Source organism: Chelon labrosus (assembly GCF_963514085.1).
Source record: "Chelon labrosus genome assembly, chromosome: 17".
In the NCBI taxonomy this organism is placed as follows: Eukaryota; Metazoa; Chordata; class Actinopteri; order Mugiliformes; family Mugilidae; genus Chelon; species Chelon labrosus.
In genome coordinates, this window is record NC_140350.1 from 18,470,691 (window position 1) to 18,487,539 (window position 16,849).

At 43.6% G+C, this 16,849-nt stretch overlaps 1 protein-coding gene across 1 annotated transcript in view; it reads right to left on the reverse strand.

Annotated features, from left to right (window-relative positions):
- The window catches only part of dpysl3 (dihydropyrimidinase like 3), a 31,772-nt gene that overhangs the window by 5,330 nt on the left and 9,593 nt on the right, over positions 1-16,849 (reverse strand). The window contains exons 2-12 of the mRNA XM_084564449.1: positions 15,482-15,570; positions 13,378-13,562; positions 11,758-11,922; positions 11,406-11,467; positions 10,249-10,329; positions 9,123-9,191; positions 7,999-8,119; positions 6,770-6,926; positions 5,964-6,105; positions 4,484-4,654; positions 944-1,123 (exon numbers count right to left, since the gene is read on the reverse strand). Coding sequence (XP_084420575.1) covers positions 944-1,123; positions 4,484-4,654; positions 5,964-6,105; positions 6,770-6,926; positions 7,999-8,119; positions 9,123-9,191; positions 10,249-10,329; positions 11,406-11,467; positions 11,758-11,922; positions 13,378-13,562; positions 15,482-15,570 — 1,422 coding nt within the window. The remainder of the gene's footprint in view (positions 1-943; positions 1,124-4,483; positions 4,655-5,963; positions 6,106-6,769; positions 6,927-7,998; positions 8,120-9,122; positions 9,192-10,248; positions 10,330-11,405; positions 11,468-11,757; positions 11,923-13,377; positions 13,563-15,481; positions 15,571-16,849) is intronic.

Consider the following 16,849-nt stretch of genomic DNA (forward strand, 5'->3'; position numbering starts at 1 on the left):
ACTATTTAACTATTAACTCATGAGTGCATTCATTTCCTATTAAATGGAAGAATATGTTCCATTTAAAATTTAATAAATCGATATCATGGGAAATACATTAATCTTATTTGCCAAAACTGACAACAGAAGGCCGATACCACTCTTTTGTGTCTATTCTAAATATAAAGATGTCGCCAGTATCTGCCTTGTGACCTTTCCAATGCTTGGCAATGCGGGCAACATTCTTACATGTAATTGTAAGTTGTAACGGTTTTACTGAATGTGGTAGGTCTCTCTCGAAAGAGACCAAATTCAGTGCGTCTTTTTTTAAAACCATGACGACAAATCCTCGACCACCCTCACCGTGTGGACCTTACAGTTATCAGCGCAGCCAGCGTCCTGTGGCTGAACCTCGGGTGATGTCAGACTTACAGTTCTCCCCCGCATCCGTCTTCATTGGCTCCGTCCATCCCGCTTTTTCTTTTTCTCTTCAAGCTCTGTTTCAGCCCACATTTCTACTCACTTAAATCCCAGACAGCCTCAACTCCTACATCCCTCCTTTACTTAAGTGTAATTAAAGCAAGTATTCTTTCTCCCACCGTGTCTGCCTTTAGTAAATCCCAGATTTATGGCATTCTATGGATTTTTCATAATAATATACTGTCAATATATATATATAATTTTACTTTTAACGGTTATCAAAAAGACATAGTGTAATGCGTGTTATATCGACGATTTATTTTTTACAGTGAATGCATTACTTACTTGTGAGGTCACAGTGGTGTTTCCTATTAAAATAATTCATTGACGCAACAGTGTGATGAGTACTATGATGACTTTTGCATGAAATTTTATTTATTCAGTTTAAATAGTTAGTTATTTTGACTTTATACTTTGGCAACTCTTCAGTTTCAGTCTGAACTTTAACACTTGTAAAGTTGGGTCCAGTAAAACATGCGTTTACCTGCTTCCTGGCTTTAACACGCTTGTAGGCAAAGTCAGGGAAGGGAGAGCAGGTCATGAAGCGGCCCACTCCAGAGGTGACGTGAAGGTTCCCGTCCTCCAGGACAATCTTCCCCTGGCAGATGACCACTAGCGGGGCTCCGCGCAGCTCCATGCCCTCAAAGACGTTGTATTCAGCAGCCTAAAGCCCGCGCACATGGAAAAGTATTAGAGACGTTTATCTGCGAGCAAATTAAACTACATGAGCAGATGTTCGGCATCTCTAAAACATCACAGGATGAGAAAGAAATCAGTTACAGGGCTCTGGAAATGGACACAAGTGCATTAAAGATCATTCTGAAACCATTCTGAAGCTTCCCTTCGAGGGCTGGTTAAATTAAAGATGGAGCAGATGAGCAGCAGTGGTGACTGTTTCAGGGCAGATGAAGAGACAAGGCGGCACAAAGTTTCTTAATCCCTCCCTTTCTTTCTCCCGTTTTTGTCACTCATCGCCTTGTTTCTTGCACTTGTCTGCTTGGCATGTACAAACAGCTGCCATCATCCAGCTGGCTCCTGATGTCTCTCATAGCACTTCTCACTTTCTCTCCCTTCGTCTCTTTCTTCACCTCAATCCCTGGCTCTTTTCTCATCCCTCTTTCCGGTCGCTTTCATCAGTTTCTTTCTTTTCTCACTCTCGCCCGTTCCTGCTTGATTTAAACAATCCCCTTTGCATTTCTTTTTAAAACCACACCACTCACACTACTGTCTTTTTTTTTTTTTCCACCATGTCTGCAATCTGTGATGGTCCCCTCCCCTCATTCCATTGTTGCTTACTTCCTCTGCACACGGCCCCGTTTTCTGCTGCCGTCCAAATTCAGGCCAGAACAGGACATAACTAAGAGTTACTGCGTGCCAAACATGATGTCATGACTAAGCCCGGTGTGTGCGTCTGGTTTGCTGCCTGTTCTCGTGTTCTCGTGCATCCAAATATCCTTCATATGCATCCACGTATCTTTATGTTGACGACAAAAAAAAGCAATCCAGACCAGTTGCGGGTTAACTGATAACAAACTCAGACACAGCACAGTCTGAGAGAAGCATTCCCAAAGCCTAGAGTGCGGGTAAACAGGGTCACTCTTGTTAGGTCTGGCATCAGGCTGTCCATTAAGGTAGATTTATAGGGAGCTGCTGCGCTCTTGTCCTCTGTTCTCTTCTGTTATTTTATCTGGAAGGACAACCGTCAGGAAATGAAAGGGTGACATCATTATGTAAGAACCCACTGATCCTCAGTGGATGTACTCCACATTTAGTGAAGGCATATTATTAGTCTAGTTTCCTCTCCTTTCCACCATCTGGAGACGATGGAGTACATTTTCCCTCTTCAACCAAACAACTGCCATTAAGCCACTGAACTCTACGAGTTTCGCTTCATCATTCCTACCTCTACTACTAACATGCTGTATATTATCTATGCAGTCTCCCACGCATGTGATTCCTGTAAAAGCAGGAGTTGTCCTCGGCTGCTTTAAGCCTTGATTTCCTGTGTGGACACTTCCTCTGCCCCTGAGAGGTTTGTGCGGGATCCTCTAACGGCAGAAACCTCATTACTCATATGTTCCTGGTGTACTGTACGAACAGTGTGTATGTGAAGTGTGTGAAAGCGCAATGTATGTATGAGTCAGTGTGCGGCCCCCGACCTTTAAGAGCAAAGACAAAAAACATCTGCAAAGTGATACAGTTTCACCTGTGTTTTAATGTAATTTCACTATTTGGCTCTTTTTATCTTAGATAATGCAGGGTACATAAATATACAACGATCAGGCGTAACATTATGACCACCTTCCTAATATTGTGTAGGCCTCCCTTGTGCCTCCAAAACAGTTCTGACTCATCAGAGAATGGACATGGACCTTATGAGGGTGTCCTGTGGTGTCTGGCAACAGAATGTTGTTAGTGGGGGCCTTTTGGGTCCTATGGGTTGAGGGGAGGGGCCTCTACGGATCATCCCGCAGATACTTGATCAGTTTGGGATCTAGTGAATTGGAGGCCAGGTCAACACCTTGTGCTGTTTTTCATGTTTTTTTTTAGTTGTTCCTAAAGCATTTTTGTGTGTGTCAGGCTGCATCCTGCTGGGGATGGCTGCTGCCATCAAGGAGTGTCATTGCTATGGGGTCCTGGTCTTTTCTAGGTGGGTGCTACATGGTCATTGTTATTCGTTTCGCCAGTCAGTGGTTTTAATGTTGTGGCTGATCGTTGTATATTTGTTTCCACTGTTTAAATTTCATGTTCTAGCTTCTTGCACACTAGTGAAAAGAAAACATCCAAAATGCACATAAAGGTGTTTTAAATCTCCCTGCACACTGGCTATTAGAAGTAAACTTTACAACATATTTCAGTGGATAATATCATTATCACTGACATACTTGAACATAAAACTGTCTTGACGTATGTAATCAACTCAGGAATATTGACGGTAATATCACCAAATTAAATAATCTACCCTATACTCCTGTTTTGCCCTGAGTATTATTTAATTAAGTTATCAGTCACATTGCTCTGACAGTTTTACAGGAAAGTAATGCATTAAGACCCTAGCTATTCATTCATGGTTTGGTTCCTTCAAACATTCGAACCACCACACTGGAAGAAGATACTCAAAGTAAAAATAAAACTGCAAAAGAAAAGCAAAGTGCAACGGAAAGAATGGAGTAAATGGAGGTCACCGACTCCGAATCAGATTGTCGAGTCAGACATTTCCCTAGAAATCAAATGAATTGTGACCGAAGCTGTTTTCTCTTTTTAATAGAGGGGCTTTTTCTCAATAAGCAATGTGTACAGATGTCCAAAATCTCTGGGGTTTTATGAAAGCATTTAAAACGATAATATTTAGTGTAACAGGATCCTGTGCGATGGATGACATTCTTTAAACCCACATTTCCTATAATACATGTACTTTGGATGATGTAGTGTACATGCACAAGTGAAAGTGATATAGAAGGAGGAAATACCACTTGATTATACACCGCAGTGATACCCAGCTGATTAACTGCACTGGCAAAATGTTTTTTTGGATTCGGATAAACCTGAACAAACCGGATAAAAGCGTCTGAATATTCCATACTTTTCCAAATCATTATTCCGTGATTGCTTAGGGTTTTGGGGTTTAGCGAGGCTCAGCTTTACATTGAGAGCCGTTCGTGTGTCGAGCGCAGCGCAGGTCAAACTAGGAGTGAAGATCCACTGAGACTTCATTTCCGTTCCGAGGAACCGAGAGCTATCTGGAAGCCGCTCAAAAATGTGCTCTCTCTCCCTTCAGCCTCTCTCTCTTTTTCTCTTTGTCTCTTGCGCGCACACACACACACACACACACACACACACACACACACAGATGCAAACACTTATCTCATGTCACATATTCTCCTCGAGTGCTTTCATAAAAGCTGCACCCCTTCAAACAACATTTTGTTTGACTGAGAAGTTGAAGAATAAAGTGAATGAGAAGAGGAGAAAAGGAGCTGTGAGGTGAAATGAACTCGGAACAAACACAAAACGTCGTACATACCGAGTTGTGTGTCTTGGCAGTGATGGTGCGAATAGAGTCTGTGTCCCAGATGACCAGGTCGGCATCAGAGCCCACGGCGATCCGACCCTTACGAGGGTACAGGTTCAGGATCTTGGCTGCGTTAGTGCTGGTGACGGCCACGAACATGTTCTCATCCATCTTACCTGTAGTCTAAGAGAAAACCCAGGAGAAACAGGGAAAACTGAATATTTCTCGAGAAGAGGAAGCCGGTTTATGGACATATTACAGCGATACCTCGCTCACTATCAACCCCTGCCCCTTTAACTTCTAGATATAGAACGATATATTGTATTTACTGGACCTTTAGCTTTAGTTGGATTGGACACAGATTAACTTCTTCTTTCACCATGTAAAGGTGAATTTTTGATATCACTGTGGAACAGTGCACGTGCACACAAGTATACACAACGTGCATGCATGTGTGCAAGTATGCACATATGAAAAATGAGATTTGCAAATTATTTCAGTGGAAAAGTATTAATGTGTCAAGGAATACAGCAATGCACAGTTGCATTTAAGTTGTTAAACTGGGCTGCAGTGCTTTTGGACTTTTGTCTCCCCCTCTGGCAGGGAGAGTTACTACACACGCAAAGTTGATTTGTGCGTGTGATGCACGCTATATGTATCCTTCGGCGCTCTCCAGTTGTCCTTTTTGTTCGTCACCAATGCTTTAGACTGTAATCCTTCCTCTGAACGATGTTGCTTTTTTTATTTGGAGCATTTGTTGATGCTTCTTTGGTTGATTTGGCATAATACTAGACGGCGTAGCCTACGCCCTGTCCGCTGCTACGACTGCTCCCCCTCTTCAGCTCTTAAAATAAATCACACTGCTGCTGGTGTGTAAGTGCAGCATTCATTCATATGTAAACATCCTACACTCTTGGTTTCAACAACTTCAGATGATGCATAATCCTTGCAATAATCTTTTTTTTTTTTTTTCGCATGGTCTTATTTTTTTTCTTTAATCCCACCAATCGAATGGTCTGACATCAGATGGAATGGGCTTATCATTTTGGGCGACACCTTGAGCTCTTAACAGTCCAGAGGCTCGACAGGGCTGCACGATATGCCCACATACTGATGCAGTGATGGCGAGACAAGAAAGAGGACAAATGAGGGCAGTGTGCTGTAAGGAGAAGATGGATGTGGTGGTAGAAAAATGAGGAGATAAAGAAAGGCGGAGGAGGTGACAACAAGGAGAAAGGGAGCAAGCACTGAGGATGGCAGGGGTGTAGGGAAAATAGGGGAAAAAAATGATAAAACACCAGGGAAAGAAGCTTACTTGCAAAATATAGAGACCACAAAAGATAAGAAATCAGTGGATTCGACTGCCCCGATGACTAATTTGAAACAAAGCTGAGGCGAAGACAGAATGATGATTTTCTTTAAGGGGAAGTAGCAGAAAGAATCCAGATGAAAATAATAACACGTCAGGGATAAAAAACTAACTAGTCCTCACCACAGCTTTATCCCAGATGAGGGCCATCCTCTCCTCCACCCCGTTGACACCTTCCGGGATCTGAGTGAAGTCATCCTTGCCGATGGCTTTCTGAGCCACGCTGAAGGTACAGTGAGCGCTGCCAGTCACACTCAGGTCTCCGCTGGGGGAGGAAGAGACGCGAAGATGGAATTAATTATAGCAGCAGCACAAGGAAAGAGCCTGTGCACGCAATAGAAGTTCTGCGCAAGGACGCGTGTTTATTTACTTTAGCGGGGGAAGCGAAACAAAACAGAACAAGGGCCGAAAGTAGCTGAAACATGCAGCGTGCCAGAGTTCCTTCTTCCAGCACGAACCATTACTAATGTTTCCTGTTTCCATATGGCGCTGTAACTCACTTACCAGATGAAGCCCACTAGTTGTATAACAGCTACTGATTTATAATAAGCAACTCGGGAAGACAGAACTTTGGTTTCAGAAGTCAATTTAACTTTCCCTTAATGCAACATGGCGCTATTTGTCATTTTCAAGTCAAAATGAGCCGTTGCACATCTGTATGGAAAAAAACAAGCGTTGAACATTGAACATGACGAGCTAAATGTATGTGTCTATGCATTTTGGTTTCTTGTGTGTGCGTGCATAAATGTGCACATGCATTATGAGGTTGAGAACACACTGTAGCACTTGCACATGAATCCTGCTTTACCCTTTGTTACATTAGCTTCACACACTACAGCAGTATACTAGATGCAACACAATGTGAAAGACAAATATTTGTCTTAGAATAAGCAGGCCGACGCCCGAACCAGAAGGAGGTGCTGTGATACCTGGACAGCAGTGTGTTCAGATAGTCGGGAGTGGTCGGATCAGGGCTTAGAGGAGGTGATGTTACAAAAGAAGCTGCTTTGGCCCAGTTCTTGCTCCAGTAATGTGTCCCATCAGTCCCCAGGCTGGCGGTGATTGGCTCCCCAAACACAACATTTCCTGAGGAAGGAGCAACGGTAAAGCGTTAGTGTTAAATATGAGGTTTGTTGGTGCTGAAGGGTTTGTAAAGCTTTGTAAAGCTCTCTCGTTTCCGTTTCCACAAGCAGGTAAATTGCGCGCGGACATACGCTGCTACGCTTTGTCCGCTAAACACCTCAAGCAAAGCCGATGGCTGGTTTTGAATTGTTAACTGAGTGCTAACCTTCAAGTCGTAGCTGACATCTCTCAACTCCCACCCCAATCTCACATCTACGGTCGCTAGTTGAATTGTGGACAATGATCAGCACACGGAACAGGAACTCCATTACACTGTTATCTGTAATCCAGATACACACTGAAAGCCTGAAAGATCCTCCCCCGGAGGCCAAGTCATCAGTCGACAGCTGATGGTTTTCCCAGATTGCACCACTTAAACCCGATGAATTCGTCAGCATTTTAATCTCGCTAAAAGCTTTGGTAATTCATCTGATTGTTTGCAGGAGAGGAACCATTGCCACCGCTGGCAATGTGCAAATTTGGCTCAGGCGCAGTTGTTCTTGTTCTTCCACGTGTTATAATCCAGAGTTTCATTTCCTGCCAGGTTTAGATAAAAGACCTCGCAATGGATTCAAACACAGGTGTCAAGATCACAAAGGCCACTTGCAGGGAGAAAGCCATCTGAGGTCAGCGCTCTGTTGAAACCTCGTGTGGCCTTTCACCAAAGACATCCAAACACACATTTTTTTTCTTTCCTGCCCTCTTTTTCCCGTTTTTCCCTTCCATTCTCAGAAATTGTATATTTCACAATCCATTACCGGGAGCCCATTGTTTCACATCTGTTCTTTTTTGTGAGAAACAGTCGGTATGACACCTGGACTACAGAAAAACTCGAAGTTGAAGATTACTTCAGGAACAGCATACATTCTTTTCTTTATGTCAAGCAGAGCAAGGACTGTGTACATCTGATAGACAGTGAATTATGCATCTTATAAAGACATAAGTGAAAATATACTGGCTCAAGTGTATTAGGGATTGAAATAAAAACATAGCATGAATGTAAACATGCAGCTTAAACCCAAATGTTGCTCTTTACCTTTTTTCCGGGCCTGTGAGATGATGTCAGCGGCGCTCTTGCTCATGACCCGGGTCACATAGAGGGGACAGTTGGTTTGGCTGGCTATGGTGACGGCACGAAACACCGCCTCCGCCTCCAGCTACAGAAGGAACGGGGGACATTATGGTTGACTTGGAGTGGGTTTTCCCAATTAGGATTTCTTCTTTACAAATAAACTCAAAATATCTTAACCACAGCAACTGATGCATTCGCGGAGGCGTATTATTTGAACTATTTATTTTTGACCAAAATGACGACCAGAAGCTTATAATTTGAAACCGGAGGGGTTACGGATTAATCCAGTCAGACTGAATTATGGTAGTTAAAAGCAAATTGAATAAGATCAGCAAAAATAAATACATTAAAATAAACTTAAGTGGGGTCAGAAGAGCACCGTTACATGAACATTTCCTAACAGGAAGCCCTTTCATGTCCTCGATGGAGACGGCGTGGTTAATTTCTGTTAAAGTCAGCTTGCAGAAACTAGAAACCGCTTTCAACACTCACAAGAAAAAAGCGGGAAACAAGTCTCCAGATGCATGACCGTCTCCAACATGTGTTTTTTTACTTTCCAATATGGCGCAAACACACCAGCTGATAACCCGAACCAAAGAGGACACCAGACAGTGACTCATCCAACCTGGCCTCTGCTCCGCTGAATTATACTACCACGTCTTTTGATTCTTAAGACCGTGAGCTGAAAGCAGACGGTTCGCCGAGTTGAAAGAGTGGCTTTGATTTTTGCTGTTTGTTGATGAAACGTTAGCAGCATTAAGAATGTTCGCCCAGAACCTCTAATGTGTCTGAAAACACATGTGTGTAACTAGAACAATGTGTGTGTGTGTGAAGACCAGTCCAAAAACAACATGGCAGACGATGTGTGTATTCTCACACACAAAAAAAAAGACTTAATCAGGGTGATGTCTTCAGACTTTAATCTCATTTTCTAGAGAGTGTAATCCAAAATGGTTGCAAATTTCAAGTGGATTGCAGATGATGACTTCATGCTGAGTGTGATTTATGTACTCCTGTATATATATCTATCTATACAGATAGATATATATACTTATATATATACGTGCAATGTGTTGTGAGTGCTGTACCTCTTCCGGCCTGCTCAGCACATGTCCCTCCGGTCCAGTGATCCCCATCTGCAGCATCCGGGCCTGCTCCTGTGAAACAAATGTGCATTACGCTGTTAGCTGCTCGGTCCGCAGACATGTAAGGGATATTTTTTTTTGGTCTTAAACGCTTCGCCAGGTTCTCGTCACACTTCAGAATCGTTCTTTGTTCTCGATTCTTTCTGCATGTGTGAAATATATGAGCAGCAGTTTTATCATCTGGGTCAGGGCCACACACACACACACAGGACATCTCAGAGGCTCTTTATAGAGGATGACATAGGTCGACATGTAGACCGACCACCCGACAATTCTGGCTGCTCTTGTGGTAGTAAATCCAAAGGCCATCGCTGCATGGAGGCACAAGAACTCGGTGCATGTGATGACATTTTGCTGAAAGGACTTCTTCTATAAGCATTAAAGGAAAATGTTTTTCAACTTGGATTTTGTTCATGCTAACTTGTAAAACTTGACCTCCTTGGCATCGAGAAGCTATAAAAAGAACTGCAGCTTTAGGCACCGTTATCAGCACCTTTCCGTGGTAGCTGCCACTTAATTACAACATTAATCATTAATGTCTAAACAGGGCGCCTATCTCAGGAGATGCAGAGCACAGGACATGACATAATCCGGGAGTTCAAACGTTTTTGGTCATATAGCCGATGGAAATCAGACTCCTCTAAAGTCCTCGTTTCAGACCGGAAAGGAGGATTTGCGATGACTCAGATCCAACATGCACTTACATGCGCACACAGTGATGGAGTCCAGGCACGGTCTTGAGGCGCGACTAATGCCAACGCTCAATCCACCGGCTATTACGCTTGATTCACTTTCATTTGTCCACCACCCGGCACAGCCCTCTGCAAACTACACCCGCACATTAACTGTCCTACAGGAAACACATGCTCCCTCACATCAATGACAGCGTGTTTAGTCTGCAGGTAGTGGAGATGCGCTGCGATAAAGAACGGCCATAAATCACTCGAAATAAAAACAGATCACACAGCTGGACATGGGACAATAACTGAAGAGGGTGTAGAAAAGAAAAAGAATCCAAACACAGGAATGAGAATGAGTGTCGGTTTATTTATTCATTTATTATTGTTACCTCAGCGATGATCTCGCCGTTTTCAGCGTGGACCTGAGCGACGCCTCCCCTCTCTGCCAGGAAGGTGAAGACTTCATAAAGCTGCAGGAGAAAGAGGAGGAAACAGCGAAATTACAGTGGCACCGCTTTTATATTTAAACAAATCCTGCCTCGCTGTTTACACAAGAACAGGACGCTCATGTTTGACTCAAGTCAGGAGTCACCCATGAGCCACGATTTAAACGAAGCCCACAATTTGCAGAATGTCTACCGTGGCACTCTGCAATTATTGTGTGTGGTCTCCAGAAACGGTGAAACTGGTGTGGGATGAGCTGCAGTTGCTGTCAACGTTGCTGCGCCGCAGTTCCTCTGCGAGCTGCATGACATCAGGTTTTCAGGGTGGACTATTTCAGTCGCCTCATGTTCTCCTCTGACCAGCCGAATTAGCTATGGCCGCATGAGAAACTTGTAGAGTCCCGCCTCGCATCGTCTGGGCATGTTTTCACAGGATTTATGAACTCATACTATACACATCAGGCTACAGTTTACATCAGGATATGATAAAAAAGAGTGGGCTTGTGCACTATTCTAAACTACAGAGCATTCTCTCATCGGGTCGTGAGCCAAGACACAGCCCTGTTCCTTGGAAACTGAGCCGTTTCAGATTTCTATCGATCGCAGTTGCTCTTATTTGACGGCTACTATAAAACAACTGTATTTAAATTACACACTGGGATAAACCAACACCGATAAAACCGCACCGTGATTTAGATTTCTAGCAAGGCCACGCGCGTCAAACTGCGCATGAAGACACACACTCACTGCAAATGCATGTTTGCACTGAAAATGTTCAGGAACAGATTGCTATGGGTAAGAAATACTTTCATACATCGACATAGATTTTGGTTGGCATAATTATGTCTCCTGTTTTTACTTCCAGTGGAAAGAATCCTGCAATAGCCTTTGTTTGGTGTAAAGCTAATATTAGACCTTCAGGAGTATAAAATAACAAAATCAAGACAAAAACCACCAAACGTCCAAATTAATTTTGCACTGAGGGCTCCCATTTTTCACAAGTGCCGTTATGTTGAGAACAAATCGTTTAAGCGCCGTACATGCACTGTTTAAATGCAGATCTGCAAGAGTGTTAACCTAAACTTGTGCACAGGTTATTGTACCTCACTGTTGCTCATCTGGTAGTAGTCCTTGTAAGCCATGTAGACCTGGAACGAGTTCACACCTGCGAAGAACAAAGAAGAAGTCATGATAAACTGCACTGCTATCTTACCCCTATCTCCTTAAAGTTGTGATTTGAATCTTGTAACAGTTTCTGATTTTTTAAAGAGCAATGAGGTTTGTAGTACACTTGTGTATTCGTATTTTAATTACTGAGAGAATACAAAAAAAAATGTAAAAAAACACTGGATGCATTTTTATTGTATTTAAAGTATTCTAGCTATTTGATTAGAAACTACAATTTGGGAAACCTCACACACTTCAATAGGCAGATGTCATGTCATCGCCGCTTACCTTTCTCCTTGATCAGATTATCCACCTCCTGCTTCACACTGTCATTCCAGTGGGTGATGTCCACGTGGAGGGAGTAGTCGCAGCAGGCCTTCTCATCAGCCCACTGCCTCCACTGGTCATAGGACTCCTGCAGGCTTGCGCCAGGGTCTGGGATCACATGGTCCACTGGAGTGGATGGACGGAAGAGGAAAGAGAGATGAATGGATGAGGAAGAAACAAAACATTTGAAAGGACGAGGAAGGGGTGATGGACGTGGAGGGGAGGGATGACAGGTGAGGACAAATGAATAGACGGACAAAGAAGAGACAGGGTGGGGTGGGGATAGTCACACACAGGGAGATGAAGACAGGGTAGCGTCAGGATTTGTCTGCTGGTCTTTCCACTTTCAACCCGTATTGTTTCTCTTGCATAATCAGCTGTCTGTCTGAGTTCCTAGAGCGCTCAGCCAGCAGGGACCAACCTTGTCAGATGTCACATTACATTTTGTACATCTTAATCTGAGGGCAAGTGTCCTTGGAGAAATAAAAGTGGGGCTTCAGCTGTTTCTGTCTTTTGTTTTTGGTTATCCAGTTTTTCCATTAAGGTGCTTGTTTTTTTAACTTCAATGGTACGTGGCCTAGCGTCCAGCATGCATGTTATTACAAATATAGTGAACTTATCTGCAAGATTTTCTGCAGAAATTCAAAAGCAGACCACACACGTTTGTGCCTGTTTTCACTCAAATTACTCATGGACGCAGCAAATCTTCACCGTAAACAACAGCATCGTCGTGCACAAAATATCCTGCTATCCATCTTACTCAGCTGTGCTAAAACAAGGCCTCCTGCTGGCTCCCCAGCTGACTGGCTTCTTTATCTCGTTAAAGACGACCCAATCTGCTTATGCTAATAGGATAGAGCCGAGCACAAGAGCCACAATAGAAAAAAAAACAACAACAACAACAATGACAACATTGAGAAAAACACAGCAACTTGAACCACTTTTTCCCATTTTGTTCACCATCACTCAAACACTACATCATCTGATAGCAAATGAACAGTACATAATACGCACACAAGGAGACACACAAGCAGACATTTCCACTTTCTCACACATCACCGCCCTGGAATATAATCCCCCTATGAATGGAGCTCATGAATAGAGCTTACTACAGTATCACGCCTGTTAGTGACTCTGTCTGTTTGAACACAGACTGGCAAACAAGAAGCAGCCAGCTCCAAAGAAGTTAATAGTGTTACTGAAACTCTGGTATCTACCAGCTGTTGGCTTTGATAGCGTCTTATTTCCAACATACACACAAACGGACACATTCTAAGCCAAACCCTACACACAGACAAGAATGCAGACCAGACACACACTGGTGCCCTCTTTCCAAGAGAGCAATGTTTCACCCGCCCCCCCTCCATCGGTCCTCATCTCCCCCTTACACTCAATCTTTTGTATGGTCCTCTTTTGGAGAGTTGCCCATATCACACCAAAACGGTTTCCCACCCCTCTACTTGGGTTGCAACACCCCCCACTCCCCCACCCCTATCTTTTTTGAACTCTCTTTCTTTTCCTCTTTTCCTGCACTCGACTTCACGGATGACCCGCGTGGACGACCTCTCCCACGGCTCTTACCGATCATGGTCGTGCCACCAGCCAGAGCAGCCTTGGTCCCCTGAGCAAAGTCATCCACGGTTGTGGTTCCGCGGTACGGCATCTGGAAGTGGGTGTGGATGTCGATGCCACCGGGGATCACCATCTTCCCGTTGGCCTCGATGGTCTTCACGCCACCGGGCACGATCAGGTTGTCACCAATCTGCCTGTTCAAGGAGAGATAACGTTGTTGTAAATGCATGATGATGTGACGTTTCTACTGCAAAAAAATTACTTTCCTTTCCTTTTCCTGTCCTTGATTGCTGCTACCTTTTCCATGCAAATACTGCTGACCACGTTTTAATAAAAATCTTATCTCATAATGGAAAAAAAACAAAACTATTCCAGCCTGGAACTATTTTTGTCAATACAAAAATTGATTTGATAGAAGTTCTAAGCAGCTGATGCTTTTTGTTTCTGAAAAACTGTTCTCTAATGACCCCAAAACAAAGTCAACCATGCCCGAAGCGGCACACTGTCACCATGTCAACATATCAACATGTCACCCTATTAAAAAAAAAACAGTCCTGTTGTTCAGACTTTATTGAGGAGACAAACCAGACAGACAGGACGCCAGAAGCCAGTGTCTCTGTAAGTTTGCCAGCAGCCCAATGGTGCTGCAGGCATCTGAGTGTTTATTATGCAACGCCAGGCTTTCTGTGGGTGCCTCTCTTTGAGCCGCTTCACTAAGGGGTGATGGGGACAAAGAGCCCGCAATTGGAAAATCAACTGGGGACAGGAGAGGGGGACAAAGAAAGAGAGAGAGAGAGAGAGAGAGAGAGAGAGAGAGAGGAGTTCACCTAAACCACGACAGCCTTGGCTGGTGGGCCAGAGACAGAATTGGGGACTAGAGTAGCTTGTACAACTTTAACTATTAGCTATGGTGTTCACTTACTGTAAGAGGCCACCAGAAGCAAGTCCCAGTTTTAGTGCATTTTCACGCTGTGTGCATGATCAAGCAGTTTGTGATTGTTGTTACTAAAACTGTGAATATTTAGCTGGGGTTTATTTAGACTGTAGTATTTGCACTGGATGAGGTAGCACAATGAACACTGAGCCTATGACTCACTGACAAAATGATGAAAATGTTTATATATTTTTTTATTTTTTACTAAGGAACTTTGGTCTGTGACGGTATACCGCGAAACAAAAAAAATTTGTAGCAGCTTACTGCTAATGCAGTCTCTATAAACAGATGAGATATGGACATGAATGTAGAAAGCTAAATTGCAGTCACATGACAGACAGTCAATGGGGGTTCTGATATTGTTGCTAATGCAGACCAAACATTTCCTACTGCTGCATCTAACTCACAGGAAATGCAATGTGTTTTGTCCGTTTAGCACTTACTGCTAATCAAAAATGCAAATGCATGGTACCGGATCAGTCTGAAACATTGCAGTAATGAAACAAGAAGGAGCAGCCGCAGTGAGCTGTTAGATGAGGACCTACAGCAGACAGGTTGATCACCTCCAATTCTCAGAGAGGCAAACAACTCCTTTCACTGTGCCATGCTGTTTACAGACTTATGGCATGTGCAGACTTAGATGTAGGATTAATCTGCATTTGCTATTACCAGCAGTAACAACATGTTGCCAACATGTAGTCAACCAGGATTGAGGTGTTCTTCAACACCTTGCCATCTCTTTTGTCTTGTCATCTCTACAAATTCTAATCATAATGAAACACACATTGGTCACGGTTAAATTGAAACAAATATTTGAGAAAAAGGGCGCTCAGAGAGTTTAAGATTATCTCTCTTACACGGTTCAAGTTAAGCTTAAGAGGCTCATGGTCTTCGTCAGTCCTGCAAGTGTCCTAAATCCCTACAACAAAGACTGGGAGTAAAGTCAATAAGGAACAGCATTCCCCTTAACACAATCCATTTGTTGGAAAGATCTAACTGAACAATTTGTACGCAAGTCAAAAACAATTCCAGAAATGGTCCGCACCCTCATATGGGAAAGGAGCCATTTAAAAACGGAGAGGAATCAGGTGAGCGACACATGAAGCAAGACACAAAATGGATGAAAGCAAACGGGAAGAGTCGAGAGCCGAGCTGAAATGGGGGCAGCGAGGGACTTACTTAATGAGGCCATCCTCCATGTAGATGTCGGCATGGAAGGACTGGTCATCGTTGACGATCCTCCCGCCTTTGATCAGAAGCCTGTCGCTCTGCAGAGAGAAAAAGATGGGAGGGTGGGAGATAAGAGAAATGTGAAAAAGCCTCGTCAAGTAAAAATCTGCTGGGGAGAGATTTACTATGCCCAGAAATGCCTCCACAGGCATGTTTGTGACACTTTGTCCCAAACACTTCACAAACAGTTTAGATGCGGACCACCCTGTAGCTTTGTCGGACTAGAACAAAACAACCGAGATTTGTGTGGACATCTCCTTGATTTCTGTGATAAACACAAACCGTATAAATCGGAATCTCTGTAACTGCCTCAAAGGGACAAGCGATGAGATAGCAATCCATATTTGGACTAAAGGAAATACTGCACACATTTGTGCACAAACATTTATTTGGCACATGCATATGTATGTCAGGGTTTAAATGTTGTAATCCTGTCTCTTTTTGTCCAGAACTGAATTTCACAATGGGACGCACATTGATGAAACTATTAAAGTACAACTTCAAGGTATTTATTGAGGTTTCAATCTGAAAGTCTCCATTCAATATGGTGTCCTTAAGTATGACAAACTCCAGCCATGGTGATCTGAGATTGACTGTTTGCTGCTGAAAAGCTGATCTGAAGCTGCTTTTAAGGACTGACTGCTTTTAAGGATTAACATATAAACCACGTTTACCCAGACATCCAGTTACGCAACAATACTAACCGAGGATCTCAATTTTCTCAGCACAATCCATTTATCCAACAGACAAAAATGCAATCCCTAAAATAGATCAGGTGATTGCTGTATATTTGTATTCTACACGAGAAAACAATCGTCCCTTTCACTGAAATGCAACGCACAAGTTCCAGAGCAATGTTCTCATCTCATGATGCTGTGCCGCGTTCTGGGCGTTGCCATGACGGCACACGGCCAGCCATCGAGAATTTTGCTGCCGCCGCCGTTGCACCGCTGACCGGCTCTGGCAGGCAGTTGTCATGGCAGCAGGGCTGACTACAGGCGGAGAGGCTGAAGAGGAGGAGAGGAGACTGGGCGCCTGGCTTTGCTGATGTGATGGCTGAGTGTGCAACTGTCTGTGGAAGAGGGTGGAGGGCTGCAGGGGTCAGACGGGGCTGTTATCTGGAGGACGGGCGACTGTATGAATGATTGGGGAGCAAAGTGTCTGCAGCTGAAACAATTATTCAAGCGACTAGTCAACAGATAACTAGTCTGACAATGTTCTACCTTTTTTGTTGCCTGGAAGCCAGTTTGAACTTCCCCCAGTTTTAGTGGGGGGGGGGGGGTCTGGGCGGGCTTTATGCATTGATAGACAGAAGAG